The sequence below is a fragment of the Colossoma macropomum genome, unplaced genomic scaffold (genome assembly GCF_904425465.1).
Source record: "Colossoma macropomum unplaced genomic scaffold, Colossoma_macropomum, whole genome shotgun sequence".
NCBI classification, from domain to species: Eukaryota; Metazoa; Chordata; class Actinopteri; order Characiformes; family Serrasalmidae; genus Colossoma; species Colossoma macropomum.
In genome coordinates this window covers 22,229,529-22,252,484 of record NW_023494790.1, presented here as the reverse complement: position 1 = coordinate 22,252,484, position 22,956 = coordinate 22,229,529, and the positions used below count along the sequence as shown (strand labels likewise).

General features: G+C 38.0%; 3 protein-coding genes across 3 annotated transcripts; 1 reads left to right on the top strand and 2 right to left on the bottom strand.

Annotated features, from left to right (window-relative positions):
- Positions 1–1,587: 1,587 nt before the first annotated feature.
- Positions 1,588–8,458, top strand: hlfb (HLF transcription factor, PAR bZIP family member b). The gene is made up of 4 exons (XM_036572526.1): positions 1,588–2,058; positions 2,547–2,894; positions 4,696–4,910; positions 6,448–8,458. Exons 1-4 carry the CDS (start codon positions 1,950–1,952, stop codon positions 6,661–6,663), a joined length of 888 nt encoding a protein of 295 aa, XP_036428419.1. The 5' UTR covers positions 1,588–1,949; the 3' UTR covers positions 6,664–8,458.
- A 7,964-nt stretch (positions 8,459–16,422) lies between these two features.
- On the bottom strand, positions 16,423–16,843 carry si:ch73-256g18.2 (small integral membrane protein 36). Its single transcript, XM_036571713.1, has one exon. It carries the CDS (start codon positions 16,748–16,750, stop codon positions 16,442–16,444), a length of 309 nt encoding a protein of 102 aa, XP_036427606.1. The 5' UTR covers positions 16,751–16,843; the 3' UTR covers positions 16,423–16,441.
- A 3,451-nt stretch (positions 16,844–20,294) lies between these two features.
- Positions 20,295–20,637, bottom strand: LOC118808950 (transmembrane protein 100-like). Its single transcript, XM_036571830.1, has one exon. It carries the CDS (start codon positions 20,635–20,637, stop codon positions 20,302–20,304), a length of 336 nt encoding a protein of 111 aa, XP_036427723.1. The 3' UTR covers positions 20,295–20,301.
- Positions 20,638–22,956: the final 2,319 nt, after the last annotated feature.

Genomic DNA, 22,956 nt, shown 5'->3' with positions numbered 1-22,956 from the left:
TCCCTCTACCTCCTTTTAGTTCATCGCTCTCTCCTTAACTTCACTTTACATCGCTGTACCTCCTTTAGTTCATCTCTCTCTCTCTTTAACTTCACTTTACATCCCTCTACCTCCTTTTAGTTCATCGCTCTCTCCTTAACTTCACTTTACATCCCTCTACCTCCTTTAGTTCATCGCTCCCTTTCTTTAATTTCACTTTACATCCCTCTACCTCCTTTTAGTTCATCGCTCTCTCCTTAACTTCACTTTACATCGCTGTACCTCCTTTTAGTTAATCGCTCCCTCCCTTTAACTTCACTTTACATCCCTCTACCTCCTTTAGTTCATCGCTCCCTCTCTTTAATTTCACTTTACATCCCTCTACCTCCTTTAGTTCATCACTCCCTCTCTTTAACTTCACTTTACATCCCTCTACCTCCTTTAGTTCATCGCTCCCTCTCTTTAACTTCACTTTACATCCCTCTACCTCCTTTTAGTTCATCGCTCCCTCCCTTTAACTTCACTTTACATCCCTCTACCTCCTTTTAGTTAATCGCTCCCTCCCTTTAACTTCACTTTACATCCCTCTACCTCCTTTAGTTCATCTCTCTCTCTCTTTAACTTCACTTTATATCCCTCTACCTCCTTTTAGTTCATCGCTCCCTCTCTTTAACTTCACTTTATATCCCTCTACCTCCTTTTAGTTCATCGCTCCCTCCCTTTAATTTCACTTTACATCCCTCTACCTCCTTTTAGTTTATCGCTCCCTCCCTTTAACTTCACTTTACATCCCTCTACCTCCCTTTAGTTCATCGCTCCCTCTCTTTAACTTCACTTTACATCCCTCTACCTCCTTTTAGTTTATCGCTCCCTCCCTTTAACTTCACTTTACATCCCTCTACCTCCCTTTAGTTCATCTCTCCCTCTCTTTAACTTCACTTTACATCCCTCTACCTCCCTTTAGTTCATCTCTCCTTCCCTTTAACTTCACTTTCCATCCCTCTACCTCCTTTTAGTTCATCGCTCCCTCCCTTTAACTTCACTTTACATCCCTCTACCTCCTTTTAGTTCATCACTCCTCTCTCTTTAACTTCACTTTACATCCCTCTTCCCTCTTTTGAGTTCATCGCTCCCTCTCTTTAACTTCACTTTACATCCCTCTACCTCCTTTTAGTTCATCACTCCCTCTCTTTAACTTCACTTTATATCTCTCTACCTCCTTTTAGTTCATCTCTCCCTCTCTTTAATTTCACTTTACATCTCTCTACCTCCTTTTAGTTCATCTCTCCCTCTCTTTAATTTCACTTTACCTCCTTCTACCTCCTTTTAGTTCATCTCTCCCTCTCTTTAATTTCACTTTACATCCCTCTACCTCCTTATAGTTTATTACTCCCTCTCTTTAAATTACCTTTAGAGAAAATTCTATCTCCCTTTTACCTCCCTGTATTCCTTCTACCTCCCTTTATTTAACATCCCTCTATCCCCCGTTTTTTTCCATCACACCCTTCCCCCCCTCCGGCTATCTGCTCATTGCACTGTCAAACATCCAGCACTAGTTTTCCTACATTTCCTCCAAACGTATGGAGTCTATGAGCTCCAGTCACATTTGTTCTCGCTTTGTCAGTCTTGTCGGAAGTCGGTCCAGCCGGTCCTGCCTCTGGAGGTTTGACGTCACGAGCCTCAGCCTTCTCACATGGAATTGATAATTTCAGTCCAGTCGGCAGACTCACTCACACACACACGCACTCTCTCTCTCTCTCTGTCACTCACACGCACTCTCTCTCTGTCACTCACACGCACTCTCTCTCTCTCACTCACACACGCACGCTGTCAGTGCGGGTCTCAGCGGCCAGCGGCTCCACAGCAGCCCATTGTGTGTTTGTTATTCGGCAGCGGACTCGACTGTTGACGTTTCCTCTACAGCCCAGCTTAGACGTTCGCTCCCTTTTTTTTTTGCTTACGACCGAGAGATGTCCAGACCGCTCACCATGAACCCAACTTTTCTACCTCCTCAAACTCACGGCGTTCTAAAATCGCTTCTGGAAAACCCAATGAAACTACCACTGCACCACGACGACGGTGAGCAAAGTCTTCATCAACTCAGAAATAACAGCATAGCTCAGCATGACAGGCGGTCAGCTGCGTCTCACAGATCAGTGTGTCTTTGAAAAATACTATTTATTTGACGTTTATATGAGTGAAGCCATAGAATGGCAATTGTTCTATTTATGCTTATACTCATTCCTTTTAAATACCTTAGCCGTGTTGATTATTTTATCTCCAGGCTAGAGGCAAAGTGGACTTTGTGTTTTGTATGACTGGCCGAGTCCACCCAGAATTATCATCAGCCTGAGATAACTCGTAGAAAACAGAAAACGACTTGCTGAGACACAAACTAATCATGTCATAGCAGTGTTTGACTTTTTTTTATCACAGTTTTAACCAACCTAAGTGCATAAAAAGCTTTTTCAAAGAAAATTAATTTTAAGCTTTAATCTAATCACTTGCTCTTAGCCAAAACAGTCAACATCAGCTCAGCCCAAAACTTTGCTTTATTTACTCTCCAGTTTTTGGCAAGCAAAGAGAGAAGGAGAAAAAGTTGGAGGAAGACCACAGTGTGCCACAGTCTGCTTTCCTGGGCCCAACACTTTGGGATAAAACGTTGCCTTATGATGGGGATAATTTCCAGTTCGAGTACATGAACCTTGAAGAATTCCTCTCTGAAAATGGCATCCCTTCCAGTCCAACGCAGCATGGCCAAAGCCACCACCATCAGCAGCAGCCACAGCAGCAGCCGCAGCAGCCTTGCCTGCAACAGGCCTCAGTCTCAGTCATGGACCTCAGCAACAGAGCCACCACCTCCATCCACACAGGCATGATCCCTCAGACCTGCCTGCAGACCCCTGGCAGACCAGGTAAAATAACTAGCTGTAGATAGAATCACTCTTTCTAGGCCCCTTCACAATGCATGAATCATTAAATCATAGACTATTGGTTGTGTATGGGAGGGAACATAATAGCAGTTTTGTTTTGAATGTGTCTGTTGTAATAGGGCAACTTCTGATTAATCCAAACGTCATTTAGGCTTGTAAACAGAAACGTTCCTTCGGCCACATGTCTGAACAAGAAATAGCTGGTAGCAAAGTTCAATGAGTTCTTCAACTGATGTGTGCCAATCTGGTTAGTAGTTAAAACTGTGTGTCATCAAGATGCAATAGGCTTCTCTGCAGTGCATTGAAAACGAGGAACTTGGGTGCTGCTTTTGGACGGTAAACAAAGCCTTCTTTGACCATTTGATGACCATTTGATGAAGAATAATTAATGTAATGGAAAAGTGAAGGGGAAAAAAAGAAAATGTTTTTAGCCAGCATATGGGCCTTGTAAAGAAATGTATTACCAACAAAGCACTGCACACAAAATAGAGGTTGCTGCTGTCGTTTAACTTCAGAAATGTGCACTTGAGAATAATATTACAGGAGTAATTTTCTCCATAAAAATACAGATTTTGGGGGAAACACTGGAAACTATTATTAATTTTGAAATGGTTAATTACACTAATGCAGTGACAAAATGCAATTCCAGTGATCACAGTGTATATATGACTTTATGGAGAGGAGGCCTGTGTGCTGTGTCAACTCAGCATGTATGTAAACGTGACGGTCCCCCATACTGTACATGTGACAGCTATCACTGTACCCTGTAATATCATTACAATTTAATCACTTTATATGTGCATCCCCATTCAGAAATACTTCCCAGACGGTTTCAGATATAAGCCATTGACCCCGTGCTGCTGTCTGTCTGTTGAATATGCAGCCCAGTCAAAGCAGCCAGCCTTTTCACTTGTCACGTTTAGCCAACGAGGTGTACGGCGTTATTTTTTCCACCTTTTTTCCGCCAAACTCCGCCTCCTTCGCGCGGATTGGCCCGTAGAGTCCCGCCTCCTGCGTACGGATTGGTTGATGGACGCTTACAAGCGTGAACTATTCGCTAATCCTAGCACAGGAGGCGGTGTAGGACAGAGGTGGGACTTGTCGGAAAATGGGCGTGAAAAAAACACTCCTCTTCGGTTTACGTGCAGCTTTGTCTCCATATGAGATTTTGCAGTTTAATTTATGAGAGGCCATCCAAAACGCGAATGTTTTAAACATGTCTGCTACGAAAACAGAAAAAAAACATTTGTTTTTCTCTTGTAATATTAAATGACTTATTTCGTTGATATCGTTTGTCGTAGTAATAGTCTATGCGGGGCCACCTGTTCGTTAAAAAGACCATTCAGAAAACTGGTGCAGCAGGATGGAGGACCATCTTACACCATGTTATATCTAGTCAATCTCGTTTTAACAATTTCAAAGTAGAAAATGTGAAATGTCGGGAAAATTCGCTGAAAATGTCCTCAGAAACGCCAAATGACCCGCAATGTATAACTTTAATAAAGGTGTAACATAAGAAACACAGGTTTCTTCCTTTTTGTTAGTGAACATGTCTTACAGTTTGTATTTAGATTTTGCTAAAACCTTCACTTGTTTTGTCTGTTTCCTCGACTCCTGCTGGAAGTGGGAGTTCTGGCGGTATCAATGACTTGAGCGCCACTTAGTGGATTTGTGTGGATACTACACCCCAAGACCAGTGTGTTAAAACATAAAGACGTTTTAGTCACTAGTGACATAGACCTGGACCTCTCCTAATTATGATCTATGTTTCTTTTCTATGTAGTGTTGCCTCCATCACGCAACACCCCCAGTCCAGTCGACCCTGAGTCCATCCAAGTGCCAGTGGGTTATGAGCCCGACCCAACAGATCTGGCCTTGTCCAGTGTGCCCGGGCAGGAGGCCTTTGACCCACGCAAGCGCAAGTTTTCCGAAGAAGAGCTTAAACCACAACCCATGATCAAGAAGGCACGCAAGGTCTTCATTCCTGAGGACCTGAAGGTAACATGCAGCTAGGGACTCAGTTATTTGTGTGTGTTTGTGTTGGGGTGAGTGTATGGGTTATAGAGAGCGTTCTTCCCACCTGTTCTCATGCCATTCATGTCTGACCATTTGCATCTTTTGCCACTGGCCAGAGATGCTGCAGGTTGTGACTAAGAGGCTTAAGCCCAGTCGTCCATTCATTCATCCTTGGGCAGCCAGGCCCATGTGATCCTACTTTTCCTGGTATCTCACTAGTTCTGCTAGGGTCGGGATTAAAGGATTTGCCTTTTTAATTTGTTCAAATAAAAGTGGATCTATGCAAGGATTTGCAGAGTAATAAATTGCTCAAAGCTGATTTCACAGCCATGCCTCCATGAGAAAACCTGTCGCCACACGGATGGATAATTCTCTAATACCCACTGTCTCATTAAAAACTCAGACTAAAAGAGCCAGTTGACAGTAGCTCAGTGCTATTTGTTTTGGAGACAACCACTTTAGGTGTATTTTAATTATTTATCTGCTTCATAGTAATTATTTATTTAAATGTGTATTATTTATATACTTATTTATATAAATAGTGTGTACAGGAGTCCAGTGATATAAAATACACAGAGATAGTGGGAGGAGCTACAATACAAAATATTTGCTGATCAAGTATGTTAAATGATAAAAAAACAACAATTACATTAAATTATATAGGCAAGATAGTATAGCCAAGATAGTTTGAAAATCCTACAGAAAAAAATGTGATAAGTAAATGAGTATGTGCATTAACATGATAAGACATTTTACTTAGGATACATGAATGACAATGCAACATGCCTATTTTAAACGTATGAATGTGTCCATGTCAGATGGGTGGTTTTAGTCTGAGTATTAGAGAGAGCCAAACTGTGAAAATTAACATCATTTTTTTTGCTTTGTAGCACAAACTTGCCTACAAACTCTCTTGCTTAATGGCTTTGCATTCTAGTTTACTAGTGTGAATAAAGAACACTTAAAACCAATGAAAGATTTGGTTTCCAGTGTTAAGTGTTTCAGTTTGAGGAGGGCAACATCACCTCTAACCCTTTAGAAGTTTAGAGTTGTTAGTTTTGTTTTGCAATGCTATTCAAACAAATGCAAATAATTACATATACATTTAATCTGAATACTATATCAATAGCTTTTGATGTTGAAGTGACCAAAATGTGACAAAATATAAAAGATGTTTTTTCTTTCCACAAAACATGACACAGCAATCACTTTTTATCAAATCTTATTTGCTATAAAGGTTATTCTCTTCTACTTACAAACATAATTGAGATACTGATTGAAAATTGATTTCATACCTTTGAAAAATTTCTCAATAACTGTGTTGACCACCGTGTCCTCTTTATACAGTAGAACGTATCCAGGTCACTACACTTCTAGATCTTAGAAAAATCCACAAATGTACCTTTACATGTTCCACTTCACTGGTGTGTGTGTTCTTATGGATAAGACAGTGAAAGATTAGGAAGGTGTAACAGAACATAACTGGGCACGTTTCACCGTTCTCTTTTTCTCTGCACAGGATGAAAAGTACTGGGCAAGGCGTAGAAAGAACAACATGGCTGCCAAGAGGTCACGAGACGCCCGGCGCCTGAAGGAGAACCAGATTGCCATCAGGGCCGGCTTCCTGGAGAAGGAGAACTCGGCTCTCCGACAGGAAGTGGCTGACCTGCGGAAAGAGCTGGGGCGCTGTAAAAATATTCTAGCAAAGTATGAAGCTCAGCACGGCCCCCTGTGAGGCCAAGGCCCCTCCAAGCCATCAGGCCCACATAGTCTGAAGGACAAAGCAGTCCGATAAGGTCCAGTCAGTGTCTGCTCCAGCCAGCCTTCACCTCAATCTGTTCTTGGCACTTTAGAAAGCAGAGTAAGCTTAGTGTATATACATGTGGATATTCCATATTTCCGTTTTCTTTGCCAGTCTGTTTTTCTCTTAAAGTCTGTCATAGTTGTTGGATGCTACCAGGAAAGTTTATTTCTTATTATTGTACATATGACTTTAAACATGTTGTAGCATTTCATTCTACCTTTGTATAAAATAAAATGCCTTGTATTGTCTGTCTTAACTGCTACATTGTTACAGGTTTTATGATGAAAGTGAAAAAGTGCAACCTCAATATGTCCAAATGAATCAGTTCTCCAACATTATGTGTGGCATGGTACATGCGGTACACGGTCACAGCTACAGTGTTTAGGCCATAGGCTAGTTTTCTACAAAGACCTGTTTTTCTGAGAATAGAATGAAGCGAGCTTAATACATGACATGGCTTAAAGTGTTTTTTTTGGTTTGTTTGTTTGTTTAAACACAAACAAAATAATAGCAAAAGCATAACTTTTTACCACAATTTCTGATTTTGGTTGCCATTGTATGGTGCACAAGTCTGACTGTCAGACTGTCTTTGGTCACTTTCCAGTTTATAGTTCTATTGGATAACACTGACTTCAGGAATTTTTATGTCAGTGTTAGGAAAAATTGTTTGATTTGTTTTTGATGACTTTCGACTATCATGCATCAGAAGACAACGCTTTTCAAATGCGTTGACCTTATTTTGATCTTTAATCCGAATGTTTCGTCCTGGTATTTGTTTGCTGGCTGACTTTCTTATTATTCCTGTAATAGTCCAATCAGTGTATAGAGCTTTGCTCTTCCAAAAATACATACGTAGTCTTTTTTTCCCCATTGATACGTCAAACTAGATTACTACACCAAACCTGTGGCAATAATTTCATTGGATTCTGTGTTGAACATGTACAGGACATGTGCTGTTGTTACAGAATTATCATTTGGAATATTTTGTTAATCAAGTAGTTTTTAGCACTGGCCATTTTCCACAGAATGGCAATATTTTGGAAAAACTTGATCAAAGAAATTACTCTGTATTTGCCTTTTTGAACCAATGTGAGATGAATGTACATGTTAGGGTGTATTTTCTGTTTCTGTGAATAAGCCTATCACTCTTTATTCCAGACCAAAAGAGATATAAATATATATACATATATATAATATATTGTTATATTAAGGTAGATGTTTTTACAAAGCTATTCTTGTTTTGTACAGTATTTTCCTATAAATTTCTGAAGACATGTTTTAAAAAGTGTTTGACTACATGGAAAAAATGTTTTAAAATCTCAAGTGTAATGCTCTAGCTTGCTGGAATTCTGCATGGGCATTATACATTTTTAATCTAAGAGATTCTTTTAACACATTCAACTGATTTCTTTATTGAACCTCCATGTGTTGTCAGTCCCTCTGAAAGCCAGAAGGGTGAATATGTTTCTGTTTCCTCCTTTCTGTCAGTGCTATTGGTAGATTAAGCCCAGTCTGTCCTGTTTCTTGCTGTTTTAGTAACTCTGAGAGATGGTATTATTGTGTTTGCCATACGTGGTGAAAGTAGTGAGCGTTGACCGTGAAGATTTGATATGTGACATACAGCACTTATTCTTTTCTAAATTACAGCATGTTTCATTTTGGTAGAAATTTTAGATCATTTACTGGCTTTTTAACAAGTACATTTTGATGTATGTGTTGTTTTTTTTCTCCTTGTTTTTTTTTCTCATGACCAAAATAAATTGTTTGAAATGATTTCTGGTCATGCTTTTGTTATATTGCAAGAATTTAATTAGAAGAACCATCAAGCAGTCAAGAGCCTTGATATTATCTTAATACCCGTGAAATGAAGATTTGATAGATAGATAGATATGAACACCATGACATAACTTGTAATGTAGTGATTATTAGATATGATTTAGACTAAACTTAGACTTAGACTTATTTTTAGCTCTTAAACATGTCAAAAACAACTTTAAATGTTTGAAGGTGTATAACCTTTAAGGTATAACTTTAAAAGTATCCACACGTGTTTCTGTCCATCCTTCCACTGTGATCCTTCCACTTTGGGTCTGAAAAAAATGTGTAGCTGTCAAAAAGCCCTTACAAAATTAAAAATCAAGTAAACTGCTGGTGTTCTCAGAACAATGGATTAACCACCCAGAGTCCAGACATCAACATCACTGAATGTGTTTGGGACCACTTGAATTGTGAGAAGCAGAAAAGAAACCAACTTCCAAGACAATATCCCTGCTTATTTCTTTAAAAAACAGAAATCAAATCTCCCCAAAAGAATGTAAGCTGTAATAAAAGCAAAGGGTGGACACTCTAAACACTAAACAAAAATTATGATATTTAGCAATTGAGGCTTCAGTGTAATTTTCTATTAAATATCTGCCTGAGCCTGAAACATGAATAACTTTTTATTAATGACAGTTTGACTGGAAATAAATGAAGAGCAGTTTCTGACTTTTGCACAGTACTGTATATCAGTATATCAGCTATTTCTTGAATTTCTTAATCTGTAGCTCAATCCCTAAAGTAAATATGCCTTGTAAGTCAACATTGTAAGAGTTGAGGTAAACTGAGTTCTGCATCTGCACAACATTCCTGTTCCTAAAAGTTCCTGGTGTTTGTGCCTTTAATTTACCACTAGAGAGCATCCTTTCTACAAAATAGAACTTTATTCTGAGCACATATCAGGGAGAATTAAAACGTCACATCTATCTGTGTCGTCACTGGATCATCATCAGCCTCTACTTATCAGCCCTCCCTTCTTCCCTTTTCTGTCCTCTTCATCCACTTCATCAGCAGCAACAGCAATAATGGCACCATCGTCATCATCGTCGTCATCGTCACTGTTATCACTATCGTCATCACCACCACCAGCAACATGCATCCGTATCTTTAGTGTCCTTGATCTAGATGTGAATGCATGTTTTTCTGTTTAAATGGAAAGTAAAGTGAGACTTTGGGGCAGTTGCCACTAATTGGGAAGAAAATGTGTTTAGTTTACATTAGATGTGTTAAAAAGACACTATGGTAATGGTTAATGATATACATAGATATAGTCACATACAAAAGTTTCAATACCCCGTGTCAAATGATGTTTTGTAGATTTTTGAAAGTGAAAATAAATTAACGAACTTACATTTGCCTTTTTTTCCAAATCTTAGTGCAAAATTTTTAGTTATTTGCTGAGTTTAATGTATTGGAAAATAAAAGGTAAAGGCTACACTGTATCTATTTTTTTTCCAATAGGTTAAACCCAACAAATTAATGTAATTGTGCAGTAAAATGTGCAGAAATGCGTTCTCTGTAGAGGATATGTGAACTTATTTTCACTTAGAAATTTAACAGACCACCTCATTTGACCAGCGGTGCCCAAATTTTTACACAAAACTGCATACACCAATAATATATAGCCTGCAGACCATATCACTGATTATTTTTACGGTGAAAGATTTATGATATAATACAATGAGCTGCAGCAGCACATGTACCAAAATACACCAGAACTCAGTGTTTGCAATTAATTTGTTTTCCTAAGAAACATTCTGCTTCACAATTACCTTAAATTCTGTAAGTCAACGATGGTTTTGAGTTCTTTTTTTGAAAATCTCATGAAACCCATTCTGTTCTTCCACATGTATAATAGTGTTGATTGAGAGCAAAAATACTCTGTGCCGTTCAAGTATTTCCTATGTATGATTCTTTGGCATTGAGGTTTTAACCTCCATTTCCAGTCTATTCTTACAGTATCCATAATATCCTCACTTGCATTCTTTCTACTCTCTCATCTTTTCCTCCCTTCCCCCTCTGTCTCTCACTCTTTCTCTCTAAATCCCTGTCTATGCTGACAGTAGTAGCACAGTGTTCGCTATGTGCTGTAGTAACATGTGTTTGGAGGGGCCATCACGCATGTTTATCTGCGTAGCCTTCCTCTGGGTGTGGCCTGGGCGACCTCTTACCCCACACACAAGCGCAGATGACTTCCTGCAGGGATTTCTGTGGCATTTATCAAAGAGACTTGGGGTTATATAAAGCCATTTGTAAATGCAGAGGGAGCAGATTGGGATCTGCTGTTAATCCCGGGCCGCTCCCAGCCCGGCTGCGGAGCCACTGAGGGAGAGAGCAGCAGCAGTGCAGCCTCAGGCCTGCTCTCGCTTACACACACACACTTACACACACCGTCACTCCATGTGCCTCTCGTCATCTCTCTCAGATCACGCTTGTCACGCTTCATGCACCTGCACACCTCATACCTGACCATGTTAATTCCACACAGTGGTACAGTCACTCTACTTTTAGACTTTTGTATGGATGTACTTGAGAAGTCTGGAAACTTACTACATTACATACAAAATATCTTCTTTTCATGTTGCGTACAGAACTGTTTCAGTGGGTCTTTAGGCTTCCCGTGTTGCACAAGAAAATGCTGATAATTTGCATTTCAGACATTTTCCATACTACAACACTCCACACCAGCTCTCTTGAATGGTCAACAGAGGCTGTGGCTCTGGCTTGCAACCTCTTGACCATTAACCTGCACTTTTCTGTATTAATGGGTTCATTAATTGAGACACTCTGTTATTTGCATTGTTGTTTTGTGAAGTCTTGCCAGTGTGATGAGCATTACTGAGCTTTTCTATTGTTTCGTTTTTATTTACTGTGTGTATCTTTTTGTGCTACATTTTTCTGCATAATTTAGGTGCAGCAGATGTCATCCACATCATGTCAAAATGTCAAAATTTCATGATGAGTGGATGAATTGAAATGGCCCAAAAATACTAGGAAAATATCATTACATTGACTTACTATAAAAAATAAAGAATGTTGTTAATTTACTATTTTGGATACTTTTTACTGTCTATATTGATTTTATAAATTTCCCTGTGTTAACGCTATGTGCTCATGTTCTTCACTGTTCATGGGAAAGCTCTAAAACTGCATTAAAAAAAGCACTATATAATTTTCTCATCAAACAAATAATAATACATCATTACAATTTTGTCTTTCAGTTAACTTTTATTAACTTTCATTTTACCTATTTTGGTAATATTGACCCCTACTTACTGATACAAATATACAAATATATTTTAGTACATGCTATTCACATGGAAATGAAATAGGCAGCTGAATCAAATAAATTAACCCATGAAATCCCAGTGGCCAGATTGTGACCAAAATGTTTTAAGTTTGTGTGTCTAAAAGAGTTGTTGAGGTGTCTTTGTACTGAACCAAACCGTGTATTACATTTTAGGTTGTCTTGATTTCTTACAGTCATTTTATGTGAATGGTGTAAGTGGTCACATTGCCAGAGGCATTTACTTCAAGCATGCACCTGTGAAAGATGATATGTGCATTAGAGCACCACAAAAAAGTAAATAAAACATGTTATAATACCAATACAATTGCTACATTCAGTATATATATATATATATATATATATATATATATATATATATATATATATATATTGCTACTTAAAAGGAGGTCATACAAGGAGAAAACATTGTAAGTGACTATATTGTAATTGGGTCTAACTGATAGCATAATGCAACTTTTGGCTCTTTAGTTTCCCACCAGTTTGTCTCCTGCATCCTTGTCGTGTACTTAGCACTTGCAGTACTCAGGTGTTCTGTGTGCATATAGAAAAGAAACAAACAAACAAACGAAAATTCATATTTTATTCATACATTTCAAGTTCAGCTTGCATTTATTCCTTGCATGATTTTGATTATTTAGCTATTTTTTTATAATTACCTAATCTATTAATATGTGTACTTATCATAGATAGTTCAATATGTTTCATACATAATTCAGCTTTATTTACCAAGTCTATGAGCAGGTATTATAGTACATTACAGTATTCCAAATAGTGGTTGCTAATGATTGAAATTAGCAAATAGCAATAAATTGGAGGCATCCAGAAGTGCTCAAGTCAGTTTCCCAACATCACTGCACATAAGAGGTTAGAGTGAGGAGAGCAGTCACTCTGAATACACTCTATCACTTGTTTGCTTTCGGGCCACTGGGCTCTGATTATGAACATTTCACACACTCATCCTTTTCTAAAGGAGAATGATGGTGTTGATGCAGTGTAGAATTCCTGTAGCAATGCTCTGTGCTGTTCATTACCTAGTTCAGAAATACAGTACACTATTCTGTACACAGGAATATGCAACACTGGGTTGAAATTTCACAGAAACAGCATATCTAATCTTTGAACCCATGGACAGTGTGGAAATATGCATATACACATATTTAGACAATGTCCTGATATGTATCAAAAGACTTATTGGCAAATGTAGACAGCCACTTGAGATTTCAACTCCCAGTCCCACCAAAGCTGTGAGCCAGTCCAAAAGCAGCGTTGATTCTGTTTCTCTGACGGTCATTCTTATTCTGTGACCTGGATTATGGGATGGTGTCCTGGAAAAGAGAAAAGATGAGCAATTGAGATTGTGTTGGAAAGTATGATGTGTTATTTGACTGCCTGGTCAGTTTACATCCACAGTGAGGGGATTTGAAGAGCCGTGTCAGACTTACGTAACTGATGTTGTTGTTGTTGCTGCTGATCACAAACAGCTTTGGAGCTTTTAATATGGAGCTCCAAAATGTCTAACTCTAGTTTCTTCCAGTGGTGGAAAGGACTTGAGTGATGAGTTTTGGAAATAAATACTTGTATTTTTGTCCAATTGCATTTCCAAGGAAAAAAACAACAACAAAAAAAAACGTATTTTTACTTCTTGCATTTTCATTTAAGCCTTCACTTACAAATCTGAAAGACCATTTCAGTCAAATTCACTCATTTTGATTATTTATTTTTGTTTAACTTTAACAATCAAATTTATATCAGTGTAAAACTCCACCACCCACAACTCTGCTTATTTGTCAAAAAACAGTACTGCCTATTAGTCGTATAACACCCGTGGGCTGCACTGCTGAGGAAGATGAGGAGCAGGAGTGGAGTGTTTTGCTGCAGGACAGAGAATGAGTGTGTGTTGTGATGCAAATGATGTGTAACGGTTATGACAACATAACACTATGTATGCTGAATTTTATGAATGGTTAAGAATGTGCTGATAATGGTTAAGTCAGACTTGCTATTCTGGGTGATGTAGCATTGGATCAGCTCATAATAATGTAAAAAAAATGTTACATCTTAAAACAGTGAGCTTTTAGTTGTTATATAATCGCTGTCAGAACAAAAGTCATATTTCCCTTTTTACTGTTTTTATTTTGCTATAATTTGAAATACCAGCTACCATTTACATTGTGTAAACATTTCATGGCAAATGAACAAATAGTCTGGTCTAAAATTATTTGGGATAAAATCTTTCTGCCTTAATGTACATTTAAAGTTGAAAACATATTTTTCTTTGCTGTTAAAGTTACTGTGTAGATAGGAGGTTTTGTTCAGACAGCAATGGTATATATGAGCATGTTTATGTGCAGATTATTTTGGGCTCCATACTCCCATTTTTTACTTAACTTACTTACTTAACACAATAGCAATCACTTCACTTTGTTTCTCTGTAGATTTTACATTCTTGGCTTCTATCATCTCAAACTGTTTTTTTTTTTTATTGGTAGTACTTACTAATTTTTACTACACCATCTCAAAGTTCAACAAGGGGAGGAAAAAGGAAGCACCTAACTAACCAAATCACAACAAATTAAAAATGTTACCCTGTTTTGGTGGAAGTGAAATTACCTAAAGCCCTTTATGTAAATTATCAGAAGAGAAGTGCAAAGTTCGCTGGCTAACTTATGTTGTGGGAGCTGCATTATGAGAGTAAATAATTAGACTTATCACAGAACTACAATTTTATTGTCCTTCACCCATTTAACCATTTTGACTGTTGATATCATCTCCTTGTGACCTCACACCTGTCCTTCCCTCTTCTACCTTTCACCCCTTTTTAGGGTTGAGGAATATCACTGTCCACACTTATTCAGGAATTCTGGAGTATATCTCTGCTTGTGTGCACATCAAGTCATTGGTATTGCTGTTAAAGCTCCAAAAATTACATGAACTATAACACAGAAGCAAGTCCCTTACATCTATTCATCTGTATTAGACCTAATACATGTAACCCCTTCAAATCCAAGGCTTATTACATACTAAGGCTTATTATTTGGTAATTACGTGGACAACAATGCAAACTAGCTGAGCTATTCTTAGGTCATAAAGGTGTGTAATAAAACTTTGGGCCTGCCGGTAGGCCCAGGTCTTTTAAGGGGTTAATATATACAGTCTGATCTTGATTCTGATTTTTTGCATTTTAATTACTTCATTTTTTTGACAGTGCTAAATGTGTGCTTGTTCTGATATTATATGCTTATCTTGTGTGCAAATGTTATCAAAATTATTGCACTACTGCTGTTATCATCATATTTTGTCAAAATGTATAAGCCAGTAACCAAATGTTAGCTTAAGCTAAATCATGTGATTTTCATAGTAGATTTACTAATTCAAAACTTTGTCAAGCTGGCATAAACGAGGCTAGAGAGTTGTAAATGGACATGAGGTAGGAGGTATTATTGAATCAGATTTGACTACTGGAAATACTTCAGTCTGCATAATCAGTTTTGCTGTTATGCATTGCATTCACCATTGGCTGATTATGTGTCCCATAAAAAATAATGATTGTGTTGAACGCTCATTCATTTATTTGTTCATTCAATCATTCACTGAAGCTGCATCAGAGAAGAGGGTAGGGGTGGTTAGGAGACGGCCTGTTTTATTACATATCATTCATGCAGGACGACAGTTTAAAGCATTACAGAACTGTATCACTTAAAATGTAAAATAATAGATTGAGTCATATGAGCATATGAGCCATATTAAATGAGACTTTAAAGACAACATTAGCTTTCAGGATAAGATCTTGGTAGCAGGCTTAATTATGGGCCATATCTCAAATCAGTGTGTATAATTCAGAAAGCATAGTGTTTATAAATTGTAACTAGAACTTGGGCAGTAAACTGAATATGCAACTGAATATTACTGTATATATCTGGCTGTAGGCACTAAAGTGACTTTTGATAAAGGAGACAAAGAAATTGGATGATGAACGGGAAAAATGTTGTATATACAAAACAAACGTAAAAAGGCTCATGAGGACATGTTGGTTTTGTGTTTAATGAGCAAAGTACTGGGATCTGATGCAACAGTGATGTAGACATGATGCAGCTGGAGATAATCCCTCTGCCTCTAAATGCTCTCTTCCACTATAGTGGCAAACAAATGCAGGACCCCATGTCATTTTGTAAAAGATGTTTTTTCTAATGTTGTCTTGAAAAAACATTGGAAACATTCAGGGCAGCAATAAGTAAATAGATTGAAGGGAAAAACAGTAGGTCAACACAAAAGGTCTCGGAGGAACCTACTGTAATTTAAGCTTTAAGGCGGTTGTGCTCAAAACATATTTTGATATGATTGCATTCTACATATATGTGCAAAGCAGCTGGTCAAATGAACTCGATCAGTATATCAAAGGTCATTTGCATTAAAGGTTCGTTCAAGGGCTTGACATTGAAGTGACCATGACTTACCTTCTTACGTCCAAATTTTGGTTTTAGGTTAAATATTGCCCATAGTGGAAAGTAAAAAAGGAGGAAAAAAACATGGAAATTTCAATATCAGCAGCAGTTTATCCTATCCATTTGATATGCTGGCCATTTATACCAGCGTGCTTCTCTTCTCACGCAGGTCGGGGGTGGGTGGCACATAGTTGGTGGCAGCTGTGTTGTTCTGCTCGTTGTAGCGGGATGATGCTGGAGAATTCTGCATCACCACGAGCCGGATGGGAGACTGCTGCTGTGGGGCTGGAGGCTCTGAAACATACTCCTTGGAGGGGTCCTTGCCACGGCAGTCGTAGAGGATGCAGGAGATGAGGAAGACCAGGAGCAGGATCACGTAGCTCGCGATGAGGATGATAAGATTCAGGGTGACCGGATCAATCTCCAGGTAAAACTCCATAAGACCCATGGCGAAGCTTCATCCCTCACGCCGCGCTCCGAGAGAAACGTGGGCACCATGGACTCTCGCCTGGCTCCTGTGCCGCTGCGCAGCGATCAGTGCAATATCCCAGAGAGCAACAGCAGGGCCCTCGCCGCAGATCAGAGTGGATATGTAGCTTTGCAGTTCAAAGACTTTAATCCCTCCCGCTACTCCTCCAACCTTGAATTCCTGTAGCCAATGATTAAAAGCTGCTCAGTTTAATAACTTAAGCTACCATTTTAATTTTGCCAACTGCACATTGCAGGATGAATTTTGCCAAATTATGGTGCAGAGGTAAAGATGGATGAAACTGAACCTTTGCCCTGTCTCGTTCCTGTCATTTTGCCAAGAACACGTCTCGGTGGGATTTGGGAGATTATTGTGTAATAAATGACTTATTAGTTTTGTCATTACTGATGAGCAGTGATGTAACACAAAAGCCCAGTTTGGTAAAGTTTGGTCAAATTGAAATGAAGAGTTTCACTCCAAAATGTTGCATATTCAACAAATTTGAATGAGTTTTTGAAATGACTAACATTTTTCATTTCTCTAATAAATGTGTCAAGCCCACTCCGAATGACCTATTTCATGAAAAAAAAAATGTTCAGTAGTGGTCTATAAGGTGTTTTGCAACTAAACCCTTTAATTTGTCTATATACATGTATTACACACAACAGTATTTTAGGATATAAGTACATTTCACTTTACAACCAGGATGTATACTCAAGCATCTGAAAATATCAGGTAACATCTAAAAGAAAACTGACAATAGTCTGTTACTCCAGAATTTACAGCTAATTACTAATGACATAAGTCATCACTTCTACCGTGTGAAACTGTTAATGATACTGACCAAATGATAATATTTGGAGTCGGTGAATTTAGTGGACAAAAGTCCAAAAAAAAGCAAAGTTATTTCCTTAATCTGGATTTGTGGCATCTGTTTGACAGTGTTTCTCTTTTGCTAAAATATAGAGTCCATCTGAGCCCATTACAGCTTAATGTGGAGTGTGTAGTAGCAAACCCACTTGCCCACAGTTTTATAAGTTTGACACACACTGTGATTGCAAGGTGCCAGATTAAATGTTCTAGGCTATACAGGGATGTCAGAAAGTGGGCCATGGTGCCATATGTGACATCTGTCTGGTTGATCCAGTAGAAAACTGTGTTTGTAACAATACCATATTCCATGCCTCACCTGTTCAGCCACCTAAACTCTTCATATACTGTGTTTACATACTATAATGCAGTAAAACTTTACATACTAAAATGCCGTAAAACTGATTTTAGAACTTTACCAAAACAGTAACATGAACTTAAATGCTTAGTAAAATTTAAATCATCTATTAAATTTAAATCATCTATTACTAGTTTGATTTTAGTCCTTTAATTACTTATTTAATCTGGATTTAATATTGTATATTACAGTACACTCATGCCATAATATAATATGCAGCTTAAAGTACACTTCACAGTAAGACTTACCTACATATAATTATGTAAAAAAAAAAGGTTATGCAAAAAATGATACAAATACAAAAAAGCTCAATGATATTATGTGTAACAAAACAATGTCAGTAAATTCATTATAATATGTTGATTCATTGTTGTAAACTAATTTCACAGTATTGGGTACAAAACAACAGGCACATACAATTCAGGTCAAAGCCAACTAATGAGACAATGTAGTCCACACATTCATTCACAGAATTTGTGTCACCTGTCAATCAGACAGTTTCATCTGAATGCGGAACTCTGAATCCATCTGTGCATTTGTTTGTTCTGGGTCAATTCCCAGATAATCAAGAAACACCACTGACCTACTAATTTGCTACCTGCTTGGTTTCTCAGTTTAGGACTAAGGACATTGCATAGGGTTAGTATATCTCACTAGTACAACCCCATTTCCAAAAAAGTTGGGACGCTGTGCAAAATGTAAGTAAAAAAAAATGCAATGATGTGCAAATCATTTAAACCCTATATTTAATTGAAAATAGTACAAAGACAACATATCAAATGTTGAAACTGAGAAATATATTGTTCTTTGAAAAATATATACTCATTTTGAATTAATTGCCAACAACACATTCCAAAAAAGTTGGGATGGTGGCATGTTTTCCCACTGTTTTTCATCACCTCTTCTTTCAACAACACTCTGTAAGTGTTTGGGAACTGAGGAGACCAATTGCTGTAGTTTTGAAAGAGATATGTTTTCTCATTCTTGTTTATCATAGGATTTCGGCTGCTCAACAGTTCAGGGACTCCTTTGTTGTATTATTAATTTATGAATTCACCAAATGTTATCAGTGGGTGACAAATCTGGACTGCTGGCAAGCCAGTTTAGCACCCAGACTCTTTTAATACAAAGCCATGCTGTTGTAATACATGCAGAATGTGGTTTGGCATTGTATTGTGGAAATAAAGCAAGGCCTTCCTTGAAAAAGATGTCATCTGGATGGCAGCATAAATTGCCAAAACATGTATATATCTTTCAGAATTAATAGTACTTTCACATGGAACTTTGACATGATGTGCACGTCACCCATGCCATGTGCACTAATACACTCCCATACCATCATGAATGCTGACTTTTGACCTGTGCACTGATAACAAGCTGAGTGGTCTTTAGCCTGGAGTACACAGTGTCCATGATTTCCAAAAAGAATTTCAAATGTTGATTTGTTGGACCACAGGACACTTCTCCACTTCCCCTCAGTCCATTTTAAATGAGCTCAGGCCCAGAGAAAGTGGTAGCATTTCTGGATCCTGTTTATGTGTGGTTTCTTCTTTGCTTTTTAGAGTTTTAACTTGTAGCGATGAACTGTTTTCATAGACAGTGGTTTTCAGAAGTGTTTCTGAGCCCATGCAGTGATTTCCACTACAGAATCATGTCTGTTTTTAATGCAGAGCCACCTGAGGGCCCAAAGATCACGGCCAGCAAATACTTGTCTTTGGCCTTGTCCCTTGCATACAGAGATTTCTCCAGATTCTCTGAATCTTTTAATGATATTATGTACCGTAGATGATGAAAAGCAGAAGTTCTTTGCTATTTTAAGTTGAGAAACATTATTCTTGAATTGTTGCACTATTTGATCGTACAGTCAGAACCCTTCCCCATCTTTACTTCTGAAAGACTCAGCCTCTCTGTGATGCTCTTTTTATACCCAATCATGTTACTGACCCATTGCCAATTAACCATTAGCATTATACAACTTTACCAGCTTTTTTGAAATGTGTTGTTGGCATCAAATTCAAAATGGGCAAATATTTAAAAAAAAATAATAAAATTTCTCTGTTTCAACATTTGATGTGTTATCTTTGTACTATTTTCAAATAAAAGTAGGGTTTAAATGATTTGCACATCATTGCATTTTGTTTTATTTTCATTTTGCACAGCGTCCCAACTTTTTTGGAAATACAATTGTAAATGTTATTGCTTTTTTTTTTCAAGAATGTGATCAGTGTAGTCTGAAAACTATCCGAGATTGCATTCTAATGCATGTGTGTGTTTTAAATGTTAAAAAAATCCTTCTTCCATTTCAGTTCCGGCTGTCTCTGAGGCTCTCAACCAGGGTGGTCTGACTTCTCGAGCGCATTTCCATTTCTTTGCCCCGCCGGACTTTCCAGCACACTGCAGTGAGGCCAAGCAGCAGGAGACTGCTGGAGAGCAGCACCAGCCCCAGGATGGAGATGGTGGAACCGTGGGAATTGAAGCTATAGGCTACAGCAGTAACTGCAATGCCAATCATCAGGAGCACCACACTGAAAGGTAAAGTACAACGATAGCAGGAGCCCTCCGTGCCTCCAGTGGCCACAGTCAGCTCCAGTTCTTTGATGAAGATGGAATTTGTCTTTATAGCACAGTGAGTACTCATATTTGAGTCTGTATCCTCAAAGATCACAAATGTGTTTGAAAAGCTCAGTACTTTCACTATGGTGGCTTCTTCGGTTTGCTTCAATCACAACATCTGACAGAACAAAGGAGAAGCAGAGAGAAACTATTTTTTCATCATTGGTTATTGCAGTTAAAAAGTTATTACAGAGAATGACAATGTGGCAAAAATAGTAAGTAATAGTAGTAATGAAAACATCTGATACAGTGAATTTTTCACCACTTAATGAAGGTCTATAAACTGGTGAAATATTCATTTTGTCCATTTATGTGTTGTCCAAGTATGCACCAACTCCACTGAGATATACTCTTTGTTCATTCAAATATACCAATAAAATGATTTTTATTGCTATGCAAATGCAGTAAGGAAAAATAGACATTAACTCTTCTGTTACAAAATATTTTTCATAATGCAGCAGACCTAGTACACTTATTTTAAAAGGAAAATACGGAAAGATTTTACCATAAGCAGAAACAGCGCTCAGAGTTTGGGTTAAACTTACCATGACACCTGTGGAACGATGCTGCTTTTCTGTGCTGGTATGGATGACCCCTAAATATCAGTCTGAAATGAAGTATCAATAGCCCAACAGGGAGTTCCTTCCTCCTCACCCTACGGCTGGATAAATTAACCCTCTCTATGCTGGATTCCTATAAAAGTATTTGTGTTTCACCATATAATCTTTTAAAATGTTATATGTACCTGAGATATTCCAGCAAACATTTTTACAGCACTGATCTTTCTTGTTTTAAACTTTCCCAACTTTGTTCCAGATTGCATTATTATGTTAGATGGAATTATTATATCATGAACATACATCAGATTGCACAAATATTTTACATTTAGTAAAATTACTATAGCATAAATAAATGTATGAGTATTTCACTTGTACATGCATTATATTTTTGTTTTAATGCATTTAATAAACTATTGTACAGTACTGTTAATTTTCTGTCAAAATGGCATTATGTACATGTTATTTGTTTTTCAGTGTTTCTTTTTTGAGCTCCAACAGCTAAATAGATTCTACAATTTCTGAATATTTAACAAGTCCATGCTTTGACTTTATCACCGCTTCCATTCTTTTCAAGAGACTTGCTTTTATTTCTTCAAAGAAATCTGCAAGGATATTCTTTCACACCTCAAATGCTCTGTCAGCTTTTCACAATCCAAGTACTACCAAACACATTCTTGACAGCTACACATCCTTTCAGACTCATAGCGCTGAAATGTCTTCTCACAGTGGAAGGATGGACAGAAACACCTGTGGATTTTTTCAGATCTGAAGTAAGAGTGGAGCTTGATTTTCTCCTCTCTCTCAAAGATAAAAGCTTTGACCACTGTTTCATGAGTTTGGACCATGCCTTCAACATGTGGTGGTAATGTGAGGGAAGACTGATTGAGGGAAGGGAGAAAACTCTGAGAACTTGGGATGGAGTTCTGGGCAACTTCTGCCTGTAAGGGTGGAGGTGGGGATCACGAGAACTTCGTCACGGGAAATGGAAGGTAAGGATGTGAATCTATAAGGTGTTAGATTGGATGGAGGAGGGCCATGTTCCTTCCCCCAGACAGTTCTTCCATAACTCCATTTACCTGATGGGGACAGTTTGGTGGTCTAACAGGTCTTGCGTAGTTGTTAGGAGTCCCATTTCTCTTTATCTTTTAATCTTTTTTTTTTATCAGTTTTGGAAAATGCTGTTTTTTCATTTGTTTTCCTTTGACAAATAAAATGGATTATTTTATATCCAATTTCCTCAAAAATATCTCCTATTATTCCTCGCTAATTATAATTCCCAGTCTAGGTTTCAATTCCAGATTTCACAGATTTAAAATGTCATTAATTGATTCTATAATTCATTTCTTCATTCTCAAGACAAGTAAACACAAAGACAGTACATTTGTGTTACACTTCACATTCACAGTGTTTTATCTGTTTTCATTGTCCTGATTTTCTGCACTTGTAGTGGGAAACCTTGGGAAAATACAATAAAACTTTTTTTTTCATTTTGCTGCCACAGCAGGCTAATGGGAACTGTTTGGCAAGATAGACAGGAGAGAGAGGTCAAAGACGATCAGTCATTCAAGATGGCCCACTGGAGGGTCAATCTCTTGGCCACCAGGGTGCCACATCATCCCAGAAAGCAAAACAAATCATCGTCCCACAGCTGCAAGGCCACACAGTGTCCTGGACACTCTGACCATGATGTGGATTACTGACAGATGTTGTATACCATCCACCTCTTTCATCTCCTCCTGCTCCTGTTGCTTTTGTGCCCTGATCTGACTCTTACTCCTCGCCTG